This window comes from Micropterus salmoides, unplaced genomic scaffold (assembly GCF_014851395.1).
Source record: "Micropterus salmoides isolate LMB-PRFRI ecotype aquatic unplaced genomic scaffold, ASM1485139v1 Ms_hic_scaffold_17, whole genome shotgun sequence".
Taxonomy (NCBI): Eukaryota; Metazoa; Chordata; class Actinopteri; order Centrarchiformes; family Centrarchidae; genus Micropterus; species Micropterus salmoides.
In genome coordinates, this window is record NW_024040817.1 from 8,737,036 (window position 1) to 8,761,911 (window position 24,876).

At 40.4% G+C, this 24,876-nt stretch overlaps 2 protein-coding genes across 3 annotated transcripts; both read left to right on the forward strand.

Moving 5' to 3' along the window:
• Positions 1 to 2,439: 2,439 nt before the first annotated feature.
• On the forward strand, positions 2,440 to 11,292 carry kifc1 (kinesin family member C1). Its single transcript, XM_038725501.1, has 17 exons — positions 2,440 to 2,520; positions 3,417 to 3,518; positions 3,854 to 3,953; positions 4,255 to 4,308; positions 4,600 to 4,686; positions 5,089 to 5,287; positions 5,387 to 5,552; positions 5,851 to 6,018; positions 6,179 to 6,292; positions 6,514 to 6,600; positions 6,742 to 6,939; positions 7,429 to 7,593; positions 7,836 to 7,974; positions 8,363 to 8,502; positions 8,637 to 8,710; positions 8,916 to 8,991; positions 10,514 to 11,292. The coding sequence occupies exons 2-17, from the start codon at positions 3,429 to 3,431 to the stop codon at positions 10,556 to 10,558; spliced, it is 1,902 nt and encodes a 633-aa protein (XP_038581429.1). The 5' UTR covers positions 2,440 to 2,520; positions 3,417 to 3,428; the 3' UTR covers positions 10,559 to 11,292.
• A 1,594-nt stretch (positions 11,293 to 12,886) lies between these two features.
• zbtb22b (zinc finger and BTB domain containing 22b) lies at positions 12,887 to 24,409 on the forward strand. 2 transcript variants are annotated; one of them, XM_038724513.1, is made up of 6 exons: positions 12,887 to 13,226; positions 14,978 to 15,205; positions 15,805 to 16,545; positions 17,040 to 17,315; positions 18,075 to 18,861; positions 23,988 to 24,409. In XM_038724513.1, exons 1-6 carry the CDS (start codon positions 12,990 to 12,992, stop codon positions 24,065 to 24,067), a joined length of 2,349 nt encoding a protein of 782 aa, XP_038580441.1. In that variant the 5' UTR covers positions 12,887 to 12,989; the 3' UTR covers positions 24,068 to 24,409. The 2 variants fall into 2 exon arrangements, with proteins under 2 accessions (XP_038580441.1, XP_038580440.1); XM_038724512.1 differs by having other exon boundaries at positions 12,888 to 13,226; positions 18,075 to 24,408.
• The last annotated feature ends 467 nt before the right edge of the window (positions 24,410 to 24,876 follow it).

Sequence of the window (24,876 nt, forward strand, 5' to 3'; positions counted from 1 at the left end):
TTCCCACAGAGTTTACTTTATTCATTCTGGTCGGTGTTTATATTCTGCCGCACGCCAATGTGCACAGCGCATGCTGGCCGAAGAGATACTGTGTGTGGAGCAGACAAACCCGGACTCACTTGTCATTGTTTTTGGTGACTTTAACTAAGGAAACCTCTGCCAAGAACTCCCCAAATACAGACAGTTTATAAAGTGTCCAACCAGAGAGGGGAACACTTTGGATCACTGCTCCACCACAGTTGGCAGTGCCTATCACGCTGTTACACGCGCTCCACTGGGACACTCTGATCACGTCATGGTCCGCCTGATTCCTGCTTACAGACTTAAACCTGTAGTGAGGACATCAAAGAAATTGACCAGTCAAGCTGTAGAGGATCTTCAGACATGCTCGGACTGCACTGACTGGGAGGTTTTCAGGACTGCTACCAACAATCTGGATGAGTTTACAGAAGCTGTGACATCCTACATCAGCCTCTGTGAGGACAGCTGCATTCTAACACGGACCAGAGTGAGTTATAACAATGACAAACCCTGGTTCACAGCTAAGGTCAGACAGCTGAGGTTGGAAAAGGAGGAGGCGGAGAAGGAGTCTAAGTACAGGTTTGCAAAGTACTTAGACTAAGTACAGAGTCTAAGTACAGGTTTAGCAAGGCGGAGCGAGATGCTAAATAGCTGTATGCAGAGATACTAGAACACCAGTTCTCAAGGAATGACTCTGCTTCTGTCTGGAGAGGCTTCAGGCAGATCACCAGCTACAAACCTAAATCTGCCCACTCCATGAACGATTCACGCTTGCCAACGAGCTGAACCAGTTTTACTGTCGCTTTGAAAGACAATGGGACAGACCAGACATCATCCCCCGTCACACCACTGATCTGCCACAGTCCACCATCTCATCCCCACCTCCTCCCCCTCTCTTACCATCCTAGAGAGGGACATCAACAGACTGTTCAGGAGGCAGAAACCTTGCAAAGCAGCTGGGCCAGACTCTGTCTCCCCATCCACCCTGAAGCACTGTGCTGATCAGCTGTCTCAGGTGTTCACAGACATTTTTAACAGCTCACTGGAGTCATGCCATGTTTCAGCCTGCTTCAAAGCCTCCACCATCATCCCTGTCCCCAAAAAAACAAGGACCACGGGACTAAACGACTACAGACCCGTCACCCTGACCTCTGTGGTAATGAAGTCTTTTGAGCGCCTTGTGTTGACCTTAAATCCATCACAGACCCTCTCCTGGACCCCCTGCAATTTGCCTGCAGAGGCAACAAGTCTGTGGATGATGCAGTAAACATGGCTGTTCACTACATCCTCCAGCACCTGGATTTGCCAGGAACCTACGATAGGATCCTGTTTGTGGACTTCAGCTCTGCTTTCAACACCATCATCCCGGCCCTGCTGCAGGACAAGCTCTCCCAGCTCAACGCTCTGAAGACAGTGGAGATGGTCGTGGACTTCAGGAAGAGCCCAGCCCCACCATCGCCACTGTGGACTCCATCCGGGCACCATCATCTCCCAGGACCTCAAGTGGGAGCTGAACATCACCTCCCTCACCAAGAAGGCCCAGCAGAGGATGTACTTCCTGCGGCAGCTGAAGAAGTTCAGCCTGCCAAAGACAATGATGGTGCACTTCTACACCGCCATCATTGAGTCCATCCTCACCTCCTCCATCACATCTGGCATGCGCATCATTCGCTCTGCAGAGAAGGTGATTGGTTGCAATCGTCCATCACTTCAGGACCTGTACACCTCCAGGACTCTGAGGCGAGCAGAAAAGATTGCTGCTGACACCCCCACTGACAGCCCCCCCCACCCCCCCACCCAAATAATACAATTGTCTCTGCACATGTAAATATCACTTCATGTCATATCATGCACGAACCTAGCACATTACACATATTTGTTGTTAATTTGTTTTTAATTGTAAATTGTTGTTGTTCCATTGTTATTTTTATTTTTTTATACTGTCAGTTGTATTATTTTTCTCTATTCGTCTGTTATTCTTATATAACTTGCATTTGTTTATTACACATTTATATATTTCTACATCTATTTATGTCTGTGTTTAGCTGTATGTCTGTCTGCTGTAGCACCTTAACATGTATGTGTAAAACACTACTTGTCAATAAAGCTCCTTTTGATTCTGATCGATTCAAAATCTCTAGATATTGTCAATGATGAATCTACTGACGTTTTGCCAGAATTTAGTTAAATTTAGATTTCATAAATGACGTGGCTACTATCGTAAAATGATCAACAATCAAGTTATCGACTAGATTTTGAGTCAACTGTGCGAACAGCGCACAGACTGATAGAGACTGAATGGAGCAGCGTTTATTCCGCCCAAGCGGGACACTCCGGACGGTGTAACAAGCTTCCATAAAGACGGAGGCGGGGTTTACGCTGGCTCATCCAATCACAGAAGCTTGTCCGAGTCTCCCACCAAAACAGTTCAATTTCAAATTCAAACGGGCGGAGACGGTGGACCGGGTGGATCAGCGGCGGAGTTCAACTTTCCTGAAGGTGAGTGTTTTCATAAATTAAACCTATTTAACACTTTCGTTTATCTCAAAATGTAAAGGTCGATGAAAAACATTGCTCTGAAAGGATACAAAAACTAAAGATCCTTTGATTTTACGTAGATCTTTAACGTTAACCCCTTTATGCTCAAGCTAACGGCTACAAACATCAACATGAACTACTGATAACATGGACGTTGGTTAGTTGTTTTTTTTTACATTTACATTACACTTGTGTTTGAATCGATAGAGATTACGTTTGATTATGTTTCAGCAGTTACGGTGTCGGCTCTGAATGTAATTTAATGTTTAACTTAGCCAACACGCCTTAACGGTAATATCCAAATAGAAATCCAAATAAAAGAAATGCTACTACGATCTTGAAAACACCCAGAAGGCCATTTCAGAAAACGTAACATTGTACTTCTGTTGTTGTGATCCACAATCCTAAAAGACTGTATCCTAATCCTAACAAAGATGTAATGACATAATGTATGTCTTTGCTTCATTTACACAACACGTTTAAAATATCAGTTATATTTGTCTGTTATTACTTTTCATTGAAATTTCATTTATGGCGAGCTGAAGAAGGAAAACCGGTTAAAACTCTTTTACTTTGTCATACAGTGGATTTAATACTTTTCACCCAGATGGTGAAAGTCTTTGGGGATTTTTGGAAATACCAGAGCAGCAGTAAGTTAACTGTTAAGTGTTGTGAAATGGCCTTTTTGAAACCATGGCTGGATTTTTATTTATCAGAGAAATGAATGCCGCTTTAACTCAAATGTAGTGGAGATACAAACTGGGGCTATCCATGGCTCCTGGTTGAGATTAGTTTGACAGAGAAGTTAATGTGCTTGAGATTTATCGTCTGTTTTGACCATCTTTTTACCTTTTTAGCCTCAACAGAACATGTCTCGCTTGCCAGTTATATCAAGCAAGAGGGCCCTGACAAGCAGCAGCAGCAGCTCAGAGAATGGCCAAGACTGTGCTCCTGCTCAGGTTTGTACTAAATATCATATACATCTTTCGTTTCATACGCGTTACTAGTTATTCTCTTTCTGCTGCTGCACCTCAAGTTGTTCTGCATGTAGCACTGTGACATAACCTGTTAACCAGCACCCAGCTGGTGGCCTATTACTATTCCACATAAGATTTAAACAGTAAAATTGAGTTATTCTCTTATCCATGAAGTTTAGAGCTGTGACACGATACATGAACATGTGCCCTGTAATGTAATATCAGATAATATTTTTGTTGTGGCGGTGTCAGCAAGGTGTTGAGTTAAACTCTACGGGTGCTGAATCATTGCTCTTCTTTTACGCTGTGTTGTGCAGAAGAGGACTCGTAAGGACACGGAGCCCATCAAACCACTTGGAGCAGCTACGATCATCGGTGGCAGGCGGCCTCCTCTTGCTGCAACCAAGGCACCTATGTGTAGGTTACTCACACATGAGTTTTAGTATCTTTATGTTGTTCACCAAGGACAGAAACTGCACAGAACTGTTAGGGCAGACATTTGTGTGCAGTAAATTATTCCTCAATATAATCTTGCAAATTGTCACCATTCACAAATACTAAATGAAATAATTTGAAACAAGGCTTTAGGTATTTATTTATTAAATACACATTTTTTTGAAGCTTGTGTATTTATCTTATTTTGAGGCTCCTCTGGTTCCTATAATTTTGCCTTATTTAAACAAACACGTCTTTCTGTCTCACTTTGTCCCTCACACAGCAAGGCCAATCAGAGGTGTGGGAGCTGCCACCGTGGCCGCTGGTCCTTCCAGAGGTAAGATGAGCTTTCAGCTGGGCGATGGTGGAAAGTGCATAAATTGAGATGTCTGGATTGTAGCCCTGTTCACAAACCTTTTACGTGGGGCAGTGATTGAGCATTACAGTTTAACTTTCGCTTTGGTATAATGAATTAATAAAGACAATATTTCACAAGTTGTATAGTTTATCAACTGATGGCAAGAAAATGCGGACGTGCTTGGTTTATTATAAAAGGTAATAGAATCTGGTGTTACATGAATGATTTTTGACATGGTCTTTAATGAATTGTTCTTTCTTATTCCACCAGGTGTCCTGAAACCATCTCTAGCTTCAACTGTAGCAAAGGGAAGCAACATTAAACCAACTGTTGCATCCTCTGATGCAAAAGCAGCAGGTGAGTACTTATTTGGTTCTTGTTCCTTATTCTGTTTAATATTTGGTGCGTAGTTAATGGCAGAGCAGAACTAGAAGCCTTTCTGATTTAATGACAAACTGGGGAGGAAGATTAAGTGTATTGTTAACAGTAAACCTGTGGAACTGTTACTAATAACACAGTAAGTGTGACAGTATGCACAATACCAGGACCCTGAAACTGACTAAACTAAATGGAATTTGACCTTTATTAATTCTATTATTTACACATGTTTTTCCTTCTGTGATGTGTCAAGACGTCTTCTGTGAAAACAGTGTATGTAGAAAATGGTTGTTCTGTACTGACCTGAAAAGAGACCCGGGGAAGAGTCTGAGGTCTTAATGGTACTGTCACACCTGTTGATAGTGACGCTGTTGTGTACAGGTGGGGGTGGGACCACCAAGCGCCAGGCATGGGACATGAAGGGCCGGGTCAGTGACATGGAAGTTAAGATCCGTAACTACCAGACCAAAATGAAAACCGTCAACCAGGAGAACGAGGTTCTACGAAGCTCGGCGGTCCAGAGCGAAACAAAAGTGGCTGAAATGCAGAAGGAGCTTGAGAGGCAGAGGAGCCAGATCAGGTGCAAAGACCATTTCATTAAAACTTTATATATCACTGTCGTCATTGTAGTGTCACTAATTTGTCTGTTTGGGTACCATTAAATGTCCTTTCATTTTAGTATGTATGAGGGGCAGCTGCAGGCGTTGTCAGGAGTCCGTAATGAGCTGGAGAAAGTCTCTAGTGAAAAGAGCACTCTTCAAAAGGAGCTGTCCAACTTAGAGGGAAAGTACAAGGTCATGGAGACTCTCAGAGAGAGCCAAGAGACAGAGCTGCAAACTCTCAAGGTAAAAAGTCTGGTGCTGGATATTTGCTAGTGCTGTTTATTTTGGATTTGTGGTATCATTAAATGAACATACCATTTGCCTAAAGCGCCTAACCCTAATGGAGCTAATACCATACGCTACCTTTGGATTTATACAGATCATTTATTCTACAACTGGTTAGTTAAAAACCAAGAAAGGACCGATAACTTTCCTGAAATTTATCCAGGAAGTTAAGATTTTAAAACAGAGGATATGATGGTCAGATTTTGGAAAAGACAATTTTTATAGTTGTGTGTTTCTGTCTGTCTTTCCACTCCAGATGAAGCTCTCAGTGCAGGAGTCAACTCTGACCCGCTTGCAGGTGACCCTCAAAGACACAGAGGAAACAGTCCGCTCTCTTGAAGAGACGGTGGCCCGGCAGCAGGATGACCTTCATGCCAGGGAAATGGAGCGTAGACGGCTCCACAACACAATCCAGGAGCTCAAGGCAAGTTACAGTGTGGGGTGACTGCAGAAACACTGGTGAAAATTTGATTCCGTTTTTTTTATGTCTTTGGAATTATTTTGGGACTTTTTGTGTTGTTAGCACTTGACATCCTTCTCTGACAAATTTATGATTTGTTTTGTCTAACAACCTTTTCATGCAGGGTAACATCAGGGTCTTCTGCAGGGTGCGCCCACTTGTGGATGGAAGCACCAGTAATCACATCCAGGTCCCGGCCAATGACCTCAAAACAATAACCCTGGCTAAAACAGAAGAGGTGAGAATCCAGTCAGCATACCAGATCTCTGAGAAGCATGTTTACAGTTGAGGATAGTAGCAAGTATGATCCAGAGTTTCTGTTATCTAATTTATTTAGCTGATTAGACTGTAGGAAAATGTCACTATAACAAACATGTCTCTTTGAGCAACATTTTGCTTTGAGTTGTGTAAGCATATTTGACATTATTAAACTCAATTCTGCCCTTTTCTGCTTTTCAGTCTCACACAGGCAAAACTGCAGACACGCAAAAAAATTATAACTTCAATTTTGACCGGGTGTTTGGCCCCCAGGCCACACAACAGGAGGTAAACAATATAGACATGTATATAAAAATATTCAGCTTACTATGAATAAATAAATAAGTACATGTACAAAATTCCCTTAATATTTTGTGGCTATTTGCCACCAAACAGGAAATTCATGGCGACTTTTCACTTTGTTTTCAGATCTTTGAAGAGATCTCACTCCTGATACAGTCAGCATTGGACGGTTACAATGTCTGCTGCTTTGCCTACGGCCAGACAGGAAGTGGAAAGACCTACACCATGGAGGGAGACGAATTTGATGCAACCAGAGGTGTCATCCCCAGAGCTGTACAGCAAGTCTTCAGGGCTGCAGAGAAACTGGAAAAAGAAGGCTGGGAGGTTAGTGTGTAATGTCATGCATATAAACCTGCAATAACTGTATGGGGAGTTTTTTGTGGCCACAGAAACACGTTGTAAACACAATATTGACATCACTTTTTAAAGTTGATAAGACAAAACTGTCAGGGAGCAGTTCACTTGCTGATTTACACATTACACAGGTCTTTAGCTGCTAAATGCTCCCCTGTGTTCACCAGCTGCTGCTGAAAAGGACTGAGTGGTGAGAGTGCACAAACAGTTTAGCATTTTTCAACATTGAGCTGGACTGTTTGTAAAGCTACATGAAGATGATAGGAGCTGCTGATTCAGGTGATAATTTTCCGTAGGGTGATCGCTACAAGTAACCTGCAGGTGTAGATTCATGCCAATTTATACCTCCTATTTGCTCTCAGGGACTGAGGCATACAGGATCTGCAGAGGAGATGCAGTATAATGAGGGGAAAGTGAACATTTTTATTAAATGTTGAAACTTTTCTGTTTCTATCTCAGTTCACATTCACAGCAAGTTTCGTCGAAATTTATAACGAGAGCCTGCGTGACCTCCTTTACACCGGCAAGGCCAGCAAGAGGCCGGAGCATGACATTCGAAAGGCGACGACCGGTGAGGTGACGATCACTAACCTCACTTATGAAAAGGTCATCAACGAGGATCAGGTACGTTTGCTCAGCCGCTTCAGTTACTGGACTGTTCAAGATAAGTTGCATAAATATTACATGACAGAAAAAATATATACAGTGTATATCACCTAAATTAAAAGATTACAGTCGTTCACAGCAGAATTAAGGTGATTTTAATTTTTAAATCTGGACACCAGTGTGATTGAAATGATTTAACTAGATGTAAATGTTTTGCTTTACAGTAAATAATCGATGTGATCCCCTCCTCCTCCTGCCAGGTTCTCGGCCTGATTGCGTTGGCCAATAAAAATCGCTCCACGGCCCAGACAGCTCAGAATGACCGCTCCTCACGCTCACATTCAGTCTTTCAGCTGGATATCGAGGGAGTGAATTCTGGCAGGGATGTCAAATGCAAATGTAAGTATAATCACACTTATTATGCCAGAGAGTCTTGCTCTCACCTGTCCTGTCTGTTATTGTATGCTGTACATTTGTGGGGAGGATGATGTTGATTGGTGATGTACAGTGCTGTAAAAAAACTATTTCCCTCTGGGGACAATAACTTCTAATCTAGTTAAATCAAAAATGTGATTTCACCTGTGTATTAAACTCTGTGGTTAAATGGCCATCTCAGCGTAAATGTTATTGTTTCTCTCACCCACAGTTACAGAATATACCTAGTCTTGTATCTTCTTATCCAAACTTGTTGTGGTTTTTGCATAAAGTGATATGGGGTCTTTTTATAATCTGATTTTACTCTTTAAGTTGTTTTTTTTTTTAATAAAGATGTTTTTTATGCATATAGCCACTCTGTGCCTGGTTGACTTGGCTGGCAGTGAGCGAATGTTGAAGAGTCAGTCTCAGGGCGAGCGCTTCAAAGAGATGACGGCCATCAACGGCTCCCTGTCCAACCTGGGCATCGTCATCGCAGCACTGGCCAACAAGGTCTGTACGCAGAGGCCTGAATGAAAAGAGACTGCAGCTTCTGAGTCTGTGAAGCCATAGATATATGATTTATTTACAAAAATGCAAAACTGTTCAGTTAATTTTTCCGTTTTCATTTTGTTTTTTTGTGACAGGAGAGCTACATTCCTTACAGGAACTCTAAGCTTACCTACCTTCTACAGAACTGCTTGGGAGGCAACAGCAAGACGTGAGTTCTTGATCTACAAACGCCAGTGGTCTTATGTTGTCACTCATGGCAGCAAATCACCCTTTTCAGTCATAGTTCATCGGCTAATTTGACTGCAAATATTCTCCATATTAGATCTGTTTACTTCTACAATCAAGGAGGATTTTTTTTGTAGTTTTATTCTAATGGGGTTGTTTATATTATGTTTCTGTTTTTCTCATCCCAGCCTGATGTTCGTAAACATTGCTCCCGAGCCAGACAGCTTTGGGGAAACCCTCAACTCACTGAGGTTTGCAAGCAAGGTCAGTGGCATCTACAGGCATTAAATGTCCTGTCTCGATGAGACAGCTGATAAAAGATGACATGAGTACAAATGCGGGGGGTTTTCGGCTGTGGCGGGTAACACAGTGACTCCCACTAGCCACTTTGGTGTGTTGAAAAACTGTAGTCTTGTCAAAATGCATCTGAAATTGCAATTCAAACGAATACAACAAATATGACATCCAGACTTTTGCCAAACCAGAACAAGCCTGTAACAGTTGAATCTATTATGGAGCAGCCACAGTCCCTCAGACCTGTAGACCCTCAGTCTCCCTTCTTGTTTTAACCTGATGGCATGATCTCTGTCATCACACGCGACTGGTCGCATGCACACACACATCAACACAGCGGTCAGTCAGTGTTGTGCTGTAAGATTACAGATATCTTCATGATTTAGGGGCATGGTGGTGTTTAAAAAAGAAAATAACAAACTACTAGCAGGGCTGCGCTTATATCCTGTCATATTGCAACTAGGCTATGTTTCCAGAGCTGATTCTGTGTTTATAAATTAAAGTAATCATGCCATGTAGGAAAGCAGAAGATGCGTTTGTACTGGAATAATCTGGAAATAAAGACCTGTATACTTGTTTCAGGTGGAAGTATCTTCAGTTAATCCAAGCTACCAGAGCTTCATGATAAACAAAAATCCAGTCAGAGCTCTGAGGAAATGCAGATGCAAAAAAAACAATCCAAAAATGATATAGGCCTACATAAAGTTTTAATCCTGTTGCCTTAATTGAGGATTTTTTTCTTAGACAAAAATGATTTGTTATTCTTTGCCCTCGTTTCTAATGCAGATCATTTTGTACTCTGTATTATAGTATTTCCAGCTGTTATAAACCGTGTTTCTGACAAAAAAGTCAGTTTAGTTTTTATCTTTTCAATTCATATTTTACACCCATGCAGCACTTTAATTATATACAATAAGAAGCTACTCTTTTATTATTTATCTTAATAGACTATGTTTTTAAAAAATGAGCATTACACACAACCTTTATCAGAGCTAATGATAATATTAGGACATTTTAGCCCCCCATAGTCAACTTTAATCATATAAAATGTAATTTTCCAACAACAAAAATGTGGCTAGTAACTTTGGAAAACCACAAGCCACATTGATTAGTGAGCAAAAAAGTTAATGTCAAGCCCTGCTTGGCTATACAAGTTCTTTCTAGACTTATCAAAATTACTCCTGTGACGCATTTCTACCTATATTACAATAATTCAATTCAGCTTTATTGGCATGAATGTAAAACAACAATATTGCCAAAGCTGCAAATAAAATTACAAAAGAACAATTAAGTTCATACATATCATGAAATAAGTAAATAAACAGTAAAGGTTTGTGTGTTAGAAAATATATAAAAATAAAGTAAAAATAAATAAGTAAATTATTGATTAAGTCAAAGGGTGAACTGATCAGAATGTACTTTCACTTTAACAATTTTGTTTTGACATTTTGGGATTTTTACATGCAGTGTTTTGTGTTTGTTCTCTTTACAGGTGAACGACTGTGTTATCGGCACCGCATGTGCCAACAAGAAGTAGAGCGCTTTTAAAAAACAGAACTCTGTTTTTTTTAACCATTATGGACACAGCATGAAACATTCAGTATACATGTTTTCCATGCTTTTTTTACTTTTAAATGAATACTGTCATTTTTGTTCTTGATTTTTGGTGAAAGGTGTTTATTTCTCTGTCTGTAACATGGTGTTATAATAAAAACATTCAGTAAACATTCTGAAACCAAACTACAGTGTTCACTACCTTTTTGTATTCCAGGCTAATTGGTTCAGTTTCATTCGACTATAGTCTGGAAATTAACTTTAAGACATTTGTTTGAGAAGTCTGACTGTGAAGATCTAGTTGCATTTATTTTGGGTCTAAGTTATTTAGGCTGGTCAACTTCACATCAACCCTGTAGGTATATAAAGTAAACTTCTTGTGTCATATTTTTAAGGATGGATGTTTATTGCTTAACCACCATGACCGGCACATTAGTCACCTTTTGCTTCAGTCTCAGATTGTGTGTGTATACATAGGACATGAGGATAGTTTTTTTTTTTTTTTTCTCCACTGTATATCTTCTATCTCGTAATTTGAGGATTTACATGAAAGGAGTTTAATGAAATGGTGAAAAATAAATGCATGTAATTCAGTAAGTCTGTATGTATACAGTATGTTGGTTTGTGTGTGTGTATATAAGTATATGTGTATGTATATACACAATGTGTGTATAATTATCTGAGATGATTTTGGAATAAAGATCAGAATAAGACAAATTCATAGTGCTGATTTATATAATATGAAGTTCCTTGCAACAATGCAATGTGATAATTTCTTAGTGTTTCTAATTTACATCTGTAAAGCTATAATTAGAGACTGAAACTGTGATGATTGAGGAGGAGACTTGCAGCAGAGAAACATTTTAACAATGCTAGCTTGGTTTTCTTGTTTTTGTTTTGTATCTTTTCAACTAACGGTGTGTTTGTACCCCAGTTGTTGTTTTTGTTTTGCACTAATAACACAACACATGACCAAAGTGCTGTGGAATCAGTTCAGATCAGTGTGGGGACACTCTGGTATAACCCATATCATTCATGACATACAAAAGATAGTAAATGCACAACTTTGCTGCAAATATATATAACAACGCTTGTTGTCACTATTTATGTGCTTTTGCATTAATTTGCCAGGTCCCCTTGGTTTCTTTAGGTGAACAATTTGGTGTTCTTTGTGTTTTTTAAAACAAGGTGTTATGAATGAAAGATAAAGATAATGAATCCCAGGTGTCAAATTCACCAAAGCCAGTCAAAATGTGCGGATAGCAGTGGTTCTTAAATATTTTCACTTCAAAGACCCCTAAACTGATTCACATAAGACCAGTGTCCCCCCATCTGATAGGATTCTTGGTTTTAGATGTTCTATTGCAGAAAGTGTGAAACCCATGATGACAATAGTTACACATTTTGTCATTCATTGAATTGAATTATTGTGATTATTTTTGCAAGGGACCCCACTTTGAGAACCACTGGCATATGGGGTACTATGTGTATTTGCCCACTCTATTGCGCTATGTGTTATTTGAAACAGTACACAGTTTATACAGTATATGCATTTAATTTTTTGACCCCCCCCCCCCCCCACACACACACACACCTGGGGTACATATCCTGCTGTTATGGAGCAACATCTTTCATTGTGAGTTGTGTTTTTGGCTACCTGATGGATTTATCCAATATTCTTTCTTTTCAGTGTTTTTGGTCTTTACCAGCTCCTGGGGGAAATATGAGGCTCTTCAGCTGCCTAACGCTCCACTGGTTTGCTGTCGGCTGCTTAGCAGTTGTTGTACAGTGTTTTTCTTTACTGAAAAAGAGCTGCTTGTTGCAGCTGAAAAGGACTTTGAGTGGTGTGAGTGAACCAAGACAGTTTAGATGCAGATCAAGCAGCTTACTTATGAGCTGCTAGGAGCCGCAGGGCCAGGTGATAATTCTCTGTAGGGTCATTGCTACAAGCAACATGCTGGTGTAGATTCATGCTCTGTGTGCCACTGTTGATACCAGCCACTAAAAACAAACCAAGGGTACTTTTTACACAAGTGTATATCCTATATAACCTATTTGCCCTCAGGGACTGTGGCATACAGAACGTAGGCTATGCATCTTTGGAGGAGACACAGTATGATGAGGGGAAATTGAACATTTTTATTATATGTTGAAACCTTTTATGTTTAATTTGAGTTTACCTCCACAGTAAGCTTTGTTGAAGTTTACAATGCCATCCTTTACACTGGCAAGGCCAGCGAGAGACCTGAGATCTGATGTGTGACCAACAGGGAGGTGATAAAGTTCCTTAACGGCTGTTAACGGTTACTTTCAGTAATCTGATCATTTGTAAATATTTCTAAATTAATCTTATTCCTACTGTCACTGGAATGAATACTGGAAATGTTGACACTGTATGTTGACGCCGTGTTGAAATGTGTTTGTTTTATTATTTATTTAATTTATTTTCTGTCGGCCGAAGTCTGGCTCGTCTGTCTGGAATCCTTTTAAAGGCGACGCGTCGCTGTCTGCTGCTGCAGAAGAGCTCAGATGGGAACAACATTTTCAAAAAATGGTCCTCAAACTTCAGGGCCTGGAGAAGCTGGCGGGACACACTGCCGTCCGCTCGGTCAGAGACTGTACTTTTAAAGGCAGCGGTGTCAACTAAAACGGTGAGTTTGTTAATGTCCGCGGCGGCTCTCGGGTTCCTGTGGCCAGCCGTTTGAGCTAGCTAGCAGGCTAACGGCACATCTGTAACGCTATGAGTCTGAAGCTGTGACGATCTGCAACTGTGTCTGCTGTCTGAAAGGAGGAGACTTGCAGCAGAGAAACATTTTCTCAACAATGCTAGCTCGGTTTTCAATCAACAGCTTCGCTTTTGTGGCGTGTCAACTCACAGTGTGTTTGTAACCCAGCTGTTGATTTTGTCGTGCACTAGTAACACAACACATGACCAAAGTGCTGTGGTCGTGTGTGATGTGATGTGGACACTTTCTGGTGTTTTAGTTCCCTGTAAAGTGAAAACAAAATGACACTATCAATGTGTTGTGCAATCAGTGCAGGGACAGGCTGATACATAACCCATACAATGCATCAGGTCTGGGAAATAAAACAATAATAATTAAAGCAATATAATTTTCCTTAATAACAATAAAACATTGTCAATAAAGGTTTGATTTAATTCATTTGAATCATGAACGAATTTGCACTTAATTTTTCTATTAAGATATTTGATAAGTGTTTTGAATGTTCAACCCCAGATTTGTTCATTTATCCACTATTTGGCATCAAGTGTTTTTCATGTTCTGACTATAAAGAAAAGTTAACCCTCTGGCTTCTTTAACTTTCACTCAGTTCTTTAAACTTTAAAGAAATAATGATTTGACATTTATCGTGATAATAATCGATATTGAATGATATGAAATTTTTTATCGTTATAACATTGTTAGTCATATCTCCCAGCTTTTGATGCATGACATGACACACAATACATATGAAATGCACGTAACTTAGCTGCAAATATACATAATGATGTGTGTTGTCACTGAATATTTGATTTTTGTATTAATTTGCAATACATATTCTAAAATACAGTTTTCAGATATGAAGATAATGAATCCTAGGTGTAAAATTCACTCAAGTCAAAGCCAATCAAAGAAAGTGTGTGCTGATAGTGTTGCATGTAGGAGTGGGTCTCAAGCTTTTTCACATTACAGACCCCTAAAGTGAGACAAGTTACTTGATAAAAATGTTAGAGACACCTGCCAGTATATAGCAAATATAACAGGACCATGAAGTTGAATCCTATATTTATATTTATTCTTATAGCTGACACTTTTATCCAAAGCGACTTTTGTATCAGTGTGAACTAAATATTTTTGGACTGTTGGTCTGATAAAACCAGACATTTGAAGTTCTTTGACTCTTCAACTTGACTGGACATTTTTCTCTGTTTTCTGACGTTTTATCAAATAAGTCTGATAAAAACCTTACTTACCTTAACGGGGTTAGAATTTATTATAGGGCTATTAGATTGCTTTAGTTTTAGTTACGTCTACTTAATAAACCCAGAGCTGAATCACTTACTATATTTTGGGGATTTGTAAAAATACCTTGAATTAATAATTTAAAAAACACTGACGAGGTGAAGTTTATTTCAGAATAATTTCCAGAATGGCATTAATGTGACATTTAAACAAGTAATTGTTCCATACCCAAACAGATATGGTGACATTCTGGATATCAGAACATGGTCCTCTGGTTATTGTAAAAAATTTTATCTCACATCCCCACATCTCGACTGCAGCCTGGACAGCACACACTGCAGTAACAAACCAGGACAGTGTCATTATGGATGCAGTTGAATTAAATAAAAAACATAGTGGAATTGATAAAACTAGGTTTTTTTTTTTCTACCACCCAGATGCAGTCCCTGCCTATGGAAGTGGGCAGCAGCAGCTCAGCTCCCAGCGACACATCTGGCTCGGTGGTGCAGGTGTGCTTCCCCAGCGCTCGGACCTCGATGCTGGACAGCCTGAACCGGCAGAGAGAAGACGGCAGGCTCTGTGACCTCTCCATCCACGTCCAGGGGCACGTGTTCAAAGCCCACCGCTGCGTCCTGGCCGCCTCCTCACCTTACTTTCACGACCAGGTGGGAGTGTTGGGCTTTCAGGTCACCGCTAGGAAACAGCAAAACTTGTAAATGACAAAGATCTGACATTTTTTAATCAGGATGAACACATAAAAGCTGCATGGAGTCACACTGTCAGTTTATATTTTCATCAGGTGTATGTTACATCTACATTAAAATTTTGATCTGATGAATTTTAAATTAATTTAATTTGATGTAAGTTATGGTCATCAGTGCTGTATTGCAGATAGACACACAGGTGACGACAAGCATGGCAGAACAGGTATGAACAGTCATTCAGTCAGATATAACCATGTATTCAAAACTGAAATTCAGAAATAAAGGCCTGCATCGTGACAGCAGCCTCACACAGATCCTTTAATAATTTCAGTACTTTCTGCTTTTTCTGCTTTAATTATTTTGTTTCCAAAGAGCTTTACTCGCCGGCAGACAGATTTACCGTCCATAGAGGGTCACAAATTGTGACCAGTAGATTAATATTCCACCATTTTTGTATGAGAAAGAAGGGGCCTGGAGAGAGCGGGGAGGAGGAGTGAGGGAGGCAGACAAATCATTGATAGATTAGTTATTGTGACATGTTGTTCTCCACACACCTCCAGGTACTACTAAAGAACATGTCTACAGTCTCTATCCCGGCGGTAATGGACCCGCTGGCGTTTGAGAGCGTGCTGAGCTGCGCCTACACCGGTCAGCTCCAGATGCTGCGCGAGGACATCGTGAACTACCTCACAGTGGGCAGCGTCCTGCAGATGTGGCACATCGTGGACAAATGCACGGAGCTGCTGAAAGAAGGCCGGGCGGGGGGAGGGAGCAGCGGAGGAGGTGGAGTGCAGGATGGAGCCAGTGCAGGAGGAGGTGGAGGGTCAGCTAACCTCGGGTGTAGCAGCAGCAATGGTGACGGTGGCGCAGGTGGTGGTAACGCAGCTGGTAGTGATGGTGGTGCTGGTGGTGGTCAAGCCCAGGTTGTAGGGTCCAACGAGCCCCAGCGTGCCTCCCAACCTCCCAGCCGGCCGTCAGTGAGCGAGAGCCAGTCTCCCAGCAGCACCAACTACTTCAGCCCCAGGGACGGGAGCAGCTTTGGAGGAAGCTGTGCAGCTGCAGCTGGGGCTTCAGTGGACGGAGGCGGGGCTAGCAACACCCCCGGCTACTGCACCCCATCGGGAGGAGAGGAAGCCTTTCTTATTGAGGAAGAGGAGGAGGAAGTAGAGGAGGAAGAGGAGGAGGTGTTGTACCACCAGAGGAAGAGAGGAAGAGGGGGCAGCGGGAGGAGGAAGAAAATCAGCTCAGTGTCTGAGCAGGAAGTTGGAGTCAGTGACAGCTTTGGCGTGTCTTCCTATCAGGTGACGTGTGAGGGTCCATCAGTGGGAGCAACCGACACTAATGCACCTTTTAAAATAATTTTAAAACCTTTTATTTAGAAAAATGTGTTCAGTTATTTTGAAAATTTACTTTTAGATTTTTACTGCTTTGTTTTCCAATTAACATTATAAAAACTATAAAAATGTTATATAAAACGACATTATGTATTATACTCATTGTCATTTTGATGTTATTACAAAATTTCTAAATTATTACAAAAGCATGGATAGAAATAATAATGCAAAACACATGAGGAAGATCCTGTATCCTGAATATAAAAAATTTAGTATTCGGAATAATTGGGCCTTTTCAGATTTTCCTTTCATTAAAATAAATTAAAACATGTTTGGTGAGTTAAAAACTTAAACTGAAACAAAAATTCATGGTTGTCAAACTCACCCTCAAATCTGCTAAATCTGAATATACAAAGTTTCCTCATTAACTGTATTATAACCTGAAATATCTCATTTGAAAGGATGGGGAGAACTCCGCGTTGACACCGCAGAAGCGTCCTACCTACAGCCAGCCCAGCATCATGCCTCGTAAACAGTGGGTGGTGGTGAAAACCGAACGCATGGAGGACGATGACCTGATCGTAGTGTCCGGGGAGGAGGGAGAAGACGAGGAGGACGAGGAGGACAGGGAGTTGGAGCTGGCCAGGGAGAGGGCTAGAAGCGACTTTAACATCTCAAACGTCAGGAGCCTTTCAGCTGAGCTGGGGGGCAGAGCTGAGAATGACATGGACTCACAGGTGAGCTGAAACTCACTTAAAAGACACAATGTGAAGAAGGTTTTTTTATTCACCCCTAGGAGGCGACAAAGTCACAAAGTTTCAAATTGTACACAAAGAGGCTCAAACTTATAGGTGCTCTCAGAAAATGTGAATATTGTAGCAATATCGTTTGAAGTTTGAGAAATTGTGAGCACCAGAACCAGACTGAGAGATTAAAGGCTCAGGAAACCTTTGCAGGTGTTTACATACATACATTATAATACATTTCTGTATTATAAATTCTTTATTCTAAAATTAAAGTACATTTTGTGATACTGGAAATTTGAGATGCTGTGACGGAGTACCGTCACTATGATTGAGAATGTGCTTGGACTGCAATACCAAGAGCCTGGCTCTTTGGCGTTGCGGTCAAAGTTGCGTGTTTGGTACCCTGCAGCCCCGTATTTGTATCTGGGTAGGGTGATTGCTCTTCGCTACAGATGCACCTGTATGCAACTTCTTTCTTCAGTTGAGAAATACAACCATCTGAACCTGGGTAATGTGCAGAAGAAAAAATATTCATGCAGCATATGACACTTGCACTACACTTGCAGTATGCACCAGCTGGTGCACATTGTTACAGTTGTGCATATAGTTTGTGAGAAATCACTGAAAAGTATGTCTACTACTTTTACCTACCTACTACAAATTTTGCTAATTGAAGTAGGTAGGATCTTATAATTATAACTTCTTTTGCATTCATCACTGATCTAGAAAACCCTCCCTGTCTGTCTCTAGGTTGACTACTGCCAGTCTTCAGAAGACTACCTCAAGTTTGAAGGCAGTTTAATGGACCAGACTTTAGCTCAGCACCTTCATGACAGTGCGGCAGGTCAGAGCCAGAGCGCTAACCGTGCTGTTTCAGCGCTGCTGGGCCAGGTTCAATCTGCAGCCACCGCCCGGGCCCAGCTGTTCCCCCTGGACATGCAGGGGAACCAGATCCTCCTCTACAGCCAGGCCTCCGGACTCTCTCTGGACACTGCCGCCGCTCCCCTGGGAATGGCAGGTGGTATGATCGGAGGAGCCTCTTTCAAAGGTCCCAGTCTGGAGCACGGTGCGGTCCACCTGTCGGTGCAGGGCGGTTTGGGAGTTGACGGCATGGACAGCGGGGGGATTGGAAGCGGAAATGGTGGCAGTAACAGCAGCTCTGGGGGTTCAGGGAAAGTGTTTATGTGCCACTGTGGTAAGACCTTCACCCACAAGAGCATGAGGGACCGCCACATTAACATGCACCTGGACCTGAGGCCGTTCCACTGCCCCGTCTGTGCCAAGAAGTTCAAGATGAAGCATCACCTCACAGAACACATGAAGACGCACACAGGCCTCAAACCTTACGACTGCCTCGGCTGCGGCAAGAAGTTCATGTGGCGCGACAGTTTTATGAGGCACCGCTCGCACTGCGAGAGGCGCAGCGGGCTGGGAGACAGCGGCGAAGGCGGGAGCAGCAGAGATGGAGGGAGAAGAGGAGATGGAGGTGAGGATGGCCCTGATTTGATTTCCTCCCCTCACCTCCTCCTGTCTGCAGGTGAGGGCAGTATTCTGGGAGGAGGAGGAGGAGGAGGAGGGGGAAGAGGAGGAGTGTCTGTTTCTTCTCCGCATCTTTCCGCCGCTGTTCTGTCGCCGCAGCACGCTGGCGTCTCAGCAACTGGAAGTAACAGCGGGAACAGTGTGAGTAACAGCGGCAGTAGTGCTATGAGCAACATGGCTGCTGCAGGGGCGCTTCTAGGGGTCGTTTCTCAGAGTCCGGGTCAGGGATCAGGGATGTTTAGTGGTCTAGGGTTGGGTCGAAGTGTGTGTGATGAAGACGTGTGTGAAGTCGGTGCCAATGACAGTAGTGTGACTTAAACCAAAATTGTGTGCAATGTCTAACGGGTGCCTCTTTCTGAGCAAACGATCATCTTGTTCCTGCTGCTGTTTTTACAAAATAGTAAACTTGGAAGAAGCGCAGTGCTCTTCTGAAACACTTTAACTGCCAACACTCAGCATTTCAAGCAGGAAGTGCGTACTTTGTCAAGTATGGGGAAAAAAGGCGAGGCTCCCGTTGGACACAACCCTGAAGAATCTGTTAGTATTTATAGAAAAATGGGACTTCCAGTCGACTGTTGTGCCGTGAAGTTGCCATCTTAAATTAAACTCAATTCTGGTACCGCAAAGACTTTAGAAAACTTGCCTCCTTAAAAGTGGCCTCATTAAAAATGGACCTTCTGTCTCAGTGAGTAAGCTATTGTTTAAAATATCCGAGATCTTATCAAAGTTTTATTTTTTTTTGGTTTTGTGAAAGAATGCTGCGCGTGTCGAGAGGAAACCAAAAATGAAAAGACAGTGCTTACCTTCTGTGGCGACGTTCAGTAGTATCAGTAGAGTAGAAAAATGTCTGTTCTAAATTGCTGTGATTTCCTGCAGTAGTGTATTGTAATGTATCACTGTCATATGATTGAAGTAAATAAAAAAACACACATCTGCAAGAGAAAAGAGAAAAACTTACTCAACAAGTAATTCATATAAGAAAAGAACAAGCTGAAGTTGCAGATGTGTGTTTTTTTCCTTACAGTGGTAACAGACTAACTGTCAGCACTGCCATGTTGTTTTAGATGATACTACGGTGCTGCTTTGCTTGAAATCTATTCTGGATTACAGTGAAAGGCTCAATAATTTATCCTCACCACCCTGAAAGATCCCAGACATGTGCAGATATTTAACAGACAGGAACAATTTTGTCTTTCGGCTTCATGTAGGATTCAGCCGGTGAGCTCGAGCCTCCTCCAGATTCATTTTTCAAAACATAACAACCTGTTTGCTTGTTGAAGTAGCAAAAGTCCAAGATGATGTTGTCAGTCTCTTTACGAGTATGGTCCGGCCCTACATAAACACAAACACTACCTGTAACTGAGAAGCTCGAAACGTGCCCTCCGGAGCTTTAAGAGCAGGAGGCGATGAATCTACTCAGTAGAAGCCCCCCCCCACTGGCTTTCAATTTTGCTGCTGTTGCCTGCTTTCACTTTCTTGTTCACAGAGTTCTCGTGCTTTGAGAAGTATATTGTTACTGTAAATATATAGAAATATATGTGGTTTACTGATCAGACCTGGAACTAAAACTAACTTGTTATACTGATAGGTTTGCTGCCGTCTGCTCTGCTTTGGCAGGAGTTAATGAGTTGTCGAGAAGGTTTTTGAAAGTGCGATGAATGTGATGAAAAGTATCAAAACCTAGCAACGTTAGATGGTGGTCTTATCAAAAAAGCTATACAGTGTATAGTGTGTTTACAAGCGTACCTCCTCCGAATAGTTGATAGAGTAGATTTTAATCTACAAATGTAAAGAGAACCTTCTTTTTCAGCAGCCGTTATGCACACGAAGAAGAAAAAAACGTCTTTTTACTTTCCAAAATGTTGTTATGAAGAGTGTTACACGTTTCATTTGCCTCTTTGTCTTTGGAGTACAATATTTTCCACTTGTGGATTTTCTTCCTGCAGTAATTTAAAAGCATTATTGAGTCATACAGGTTCTGACCTCCCAAAAGTTTGTAAATGTTGAGCGACATTTTATCTCTTAATGACATTAGAGGTGAGCAGTGTTTCCGTCTCTGTTCTTGTTCATGTTTCAGCAGTGGTTTTGGCTCCTGGATGTGAATGTGGTAATAGCAAAGGTACTTTGTTATAAAGAAAAGCATTAGTTTGAAATATAATTTAAAAAGTGGTTCGGTTCAAATATAAGTTTTCGATTTAATAGATAAAGATTTTAGGTAAAGTTTTAAAGAATTTCCACCATGCAGTTCATTATTTTTTCTTTGTCCCAGTGTAGAGAGGAAAATGCAGGGCAGAGAGTCATCTGTCAAACACCCTGAATATTGTATTTCCTTTTTATCCCCATTTAGAACAGTGATTGTAAAGCTACTAATTAATTAGTTGATAGAAAAAATATTCAGTGACAATTTTAATACTTGTGTCAGGTCAAAAGTGTCAGATGAAAATACAAAACATTTTGTGTTAATTGGTTGATTGGCATTCTTGTCTATTCAGATTGATTTGTAAATTTAAAACCTTTTTTTCTGTCCATAGAAAAATGGTGTAAGAAAATAAGACGTCTCATTTGGTTGTATTAACTTAAAAAGAACACTAGTCATAATGTTAGACTATTTGAAACAATTAATCTGATATTATTAATAATAATAATAATAATTGAAACCACTGCTAAATTAATATTTGGGGAACTGCTGCATTGCTGATAATATTAGTTTCTTGTAGGATCTCAGGATCCTCTTGGTTCACTCACAATAAAAACAAAATTAAACTTGCTCTCAATTTGTTTACTTTGAACCTCATAGAAATGTAACCTCACAGTTTCTCTTCCTCAGTTCTCCACTGTGGTGAAAACACACTATTAGTTCTTTGCTGTATCTATACTGGTTCTGTAGCTGTTAGAGAATAAAATCAGTAGCGTGGGATGATTTATGGACCATACTGAACATGTAGCGGTACAACTACTGTGAGGGGCATTACACTGCACATAATACACAGTATGAATACTTTCTGCATTTGTTTTTCCATTAAAACACTGAGTTGGTTATGTTTGTAAAGGAGGTTGTATTTTTCCATCTTGTCAACATGTTTGAAAGTGGGACATAATAAGTTCAGTTGCCTTAACAGCACATTGACTTACTCATTCAACTAATTGTTCAAGTGATTTCTGTATTTAATAATTATATTTTGTAATGGTAACAAAACTTGTAGTTATACGATTTAAAACTACTATAAAGAACATAGTGTTTTTAAAGTATATTTAAACCATGGAGCTCATTAGTACCTTGTATTGGAACACTTTAAACATAGTTCAGGTTAATTACTTACCCATCATTATATATTAGTGTACAAGCTATATTAAACCAGAGGTAGCCACAGCAACCGTGCCGATCCTTTAAACTACATCACCAGATAACTCACTGGTAAAACTAATAATCACACATTGTGGCCACAATAAAAGAATTATAATACATTCCAATGTGTCCTTTTATAAAAAGTCATAAACTCATTAGAAGAGAGGAAATACTTCACCTCCACCTCATTCGTTGTTTTAAGTTGTCAAATTACTTAATAGAACTCAACATTATGCATCTGTAGTACAGGAAGTGAATAGTGGGAGTTTAGACTAAAAAATTGTTTATGTAAATACTTTTGATAATATCATTAGTTTTAAAATGTGCTGTGCATCTCATTCAGATGTAACCTATATGTAAAAATGTGTCCCGTTTAAAAAATCAATTTAAAAACTAGCTATGGTACAATTCAAAGAGAACATGGTCTTCTATGAGAGAAAAGTGTCTTTATTTGTGATAAAATCAGGCGCAGCCTTTAATTGAATGTTTCTTTAATCAGTATTCGCTTTCAAAGAGATGTGGGCCCCCTTGTGGCCACTGTTGGTACTACAGCAATGAAATACATAAGAGTGTTTATGAAGAGATGTATCTATTAGTTTCACTCCTATATCTAACATAGTTTAACAAAATCAAACCTTGTAGAAAACATACTTCAGTGTGTAGCTACAGCACAGGACAGTCAGTGGTGGAGGAGATTTTACACCCGACCTCTTAAACATTTTGCATGCCGTCAGAGATGTTTTACATTTGCAGTTACATAGAGCAAAGAGATGGAGGATCTGAATGTTTTACCTTCTGTGAAGGCTGGGTTTGGATATTTTTATATGCAGGTTTGACGTGAAACGACTGTTGGCTTATGTGTGTGTTCAGTGACCTCCAGTGTTTTTTCTCAATGACTCTGTTTCAGTTGTGTTTGTGGGTAATTTTGGTTACACATTTGTTCCTGTTTGTTTGCACCACTGATGAACAGCTACAGAGAAAACACTGGATGATTTCTAAGAGCGGACTGGGAGAAATGATCTAATGCTTTGTTTAATTGTGGAGTTTGACACATTTGAAGTGTGGCACTCGCACGTTTAATCACGCATGTAGATAACGTTCACTGAGAGTGAATGTAGTGAACAAGATGAGCACGTTTATCATGAAGAGACAGAGTTGTTTAATGTTCAGGCTCAGAGGGGAATATGGGAATTCTTAGTCTTTACTTGTGAAACCAGTCATTCTGATTTCTAAGCAAGACAGATTAATCTCTGCTTTTTACATCCAATAACTGAAGAAGACGGTTTCTCCTCTAGTCAGTAACAGCCCTGATGATAAGACTCTGTAATGCTCAGATTTAACTTTCCTGTGTCATGTAAGTCTACACACGAAGGTTAAACCTGTATTTAAGTTAGACCGGCAGTTCATATCTGAGTTTCAGTTGACTTTGTGATGTGCAAATGTGCTCTTACAGTTTAAAATCCCTCAAATGATAATAAAACCTCAACAACATGTTTTCGGTACAGTGTTAAGTCTCGTGTAAAGTGCAAATACAAAAACAGTTTTTTTTTAAAAGGTGGTCATAATTTGATCTTGTTATATCACCTCCACATCTCTTAATGTATCAAACTGTAAAATGTCCTCATTCAGGAGGTGTATGATGACAAAATTAGACCACAGAGTTCAATTTTTTAATTTGTTTAAGGGCCTTAATCACCCCATTATTTCACATTGCCTTTTGTTGACCTCCTAAATAAAGGATTAATGTGACGTGTGTCGTATATTGTTGTTGTCTCCAGCAGCTCTGCGGCTTCATCTGCTGCCGCACCGACACGCAGTTTCTGACCTACAACAGACAACTGAAAACTCCAAACTATAACCTAGTTTTCTCTGGCACCACCTTTTATTTGAAAGAGTGACAGAAGAGCCAAATATTTACCTCCTTTATCAAGAGAAAGTAAAAGATGGAAGGATCTGTGTAGGAAGCTCAAAGTTGCTGCTGAAAACTAGACTGAGGTATTTTAATTATTTTTGTACATTCAACAAACTATGTTCCACAACTGCTTACATGTCTTCTGATTGACCAGTTGATTGTTGAACAGAAAATGAGTTGTCATTTTTATGTAAATCCTGAGTGGTACTAATAATGTAAAAAACTACAATATTCACCTCTGCCCTGTATCAAAATAATGGATTAATAAATGATTTGTTGCGAACAATGGACTATGTTTGTCATCTCTGTTCAAGTGTCAAAAACGAAATCTTGGGAGTGTATTCTTTACAAAATGATTAAGACCAAGAGAAGCTATACAGGTTTAGGCCTGATTGGTACCTGCACAGGTGGAAACAGTGTAAACACCTCAACAGTCAGAGAAAATTGCAGCTGTGCAATAGCAACATTCATTTGCAATACATAAATATTAATTTCTATAATACAGAAATGAAGCTACAGATGTAACAATCAAACTTCCTCCCTCCCAATCCCAAAACTCAGGTATCTGCTGATGCTGAGTACCGATATCAAACCAGGGACCTCTTTTATTCAGTTTTTTTAATTCTGTATACCTCATCAGCTTACATTTTTATGTAAGGTGACATGAGGACCGCCATGATGGAATGAATAAAACTGTTGGTGGAAACACTGAAGTTTATAATAACTTAGAATTTGTTTTTGTTTTTTTTGTTGAT

Coding starts and splice junctions, on each gene's coding strand:
- kifc1 (XM_038725501.1), top strand. CDS start 3,429: ATGTCTCGCTTGCCAGTTATATCAAGCAAGAGGGCCCTGACAAGCAGC. Junction 7,594..7,835: donor AGGTCATCAACGAGGATCAG/GTACGTTTGCTC, acceptor TCCTCCTGCCAG/GTTCTCGGCCTGATTGCGTT. Junction 8,992..10,513: donor CACTGAGGTTTGCAAGCAAG/GTCAGTGGCATC, acceptor TTCTCTTTACAG/GTGAACGACTGTGTTATCGG.
- zbtb22b (XM_038724512.1), top strand. CDS start 12,990: ATGTGTTTGTTTTATTATTTATTTAATTTATTTTCTGTCGGCCGAAGT. Junction 16,546..17,039: donor TTGGCGTGTCTTCCTATCAG/GTGACGTGTGAG, acceptor CTCATTTGAAAG/GATGGGGAGAACTCCGCGTT. Junction 17,316..18,074: donor AGAATGACATGGACTCACAG/GTGAGCTGAAAC, acceptor GTCTGTCTCTAG/GTTGACTACTGCCAGTCTTC.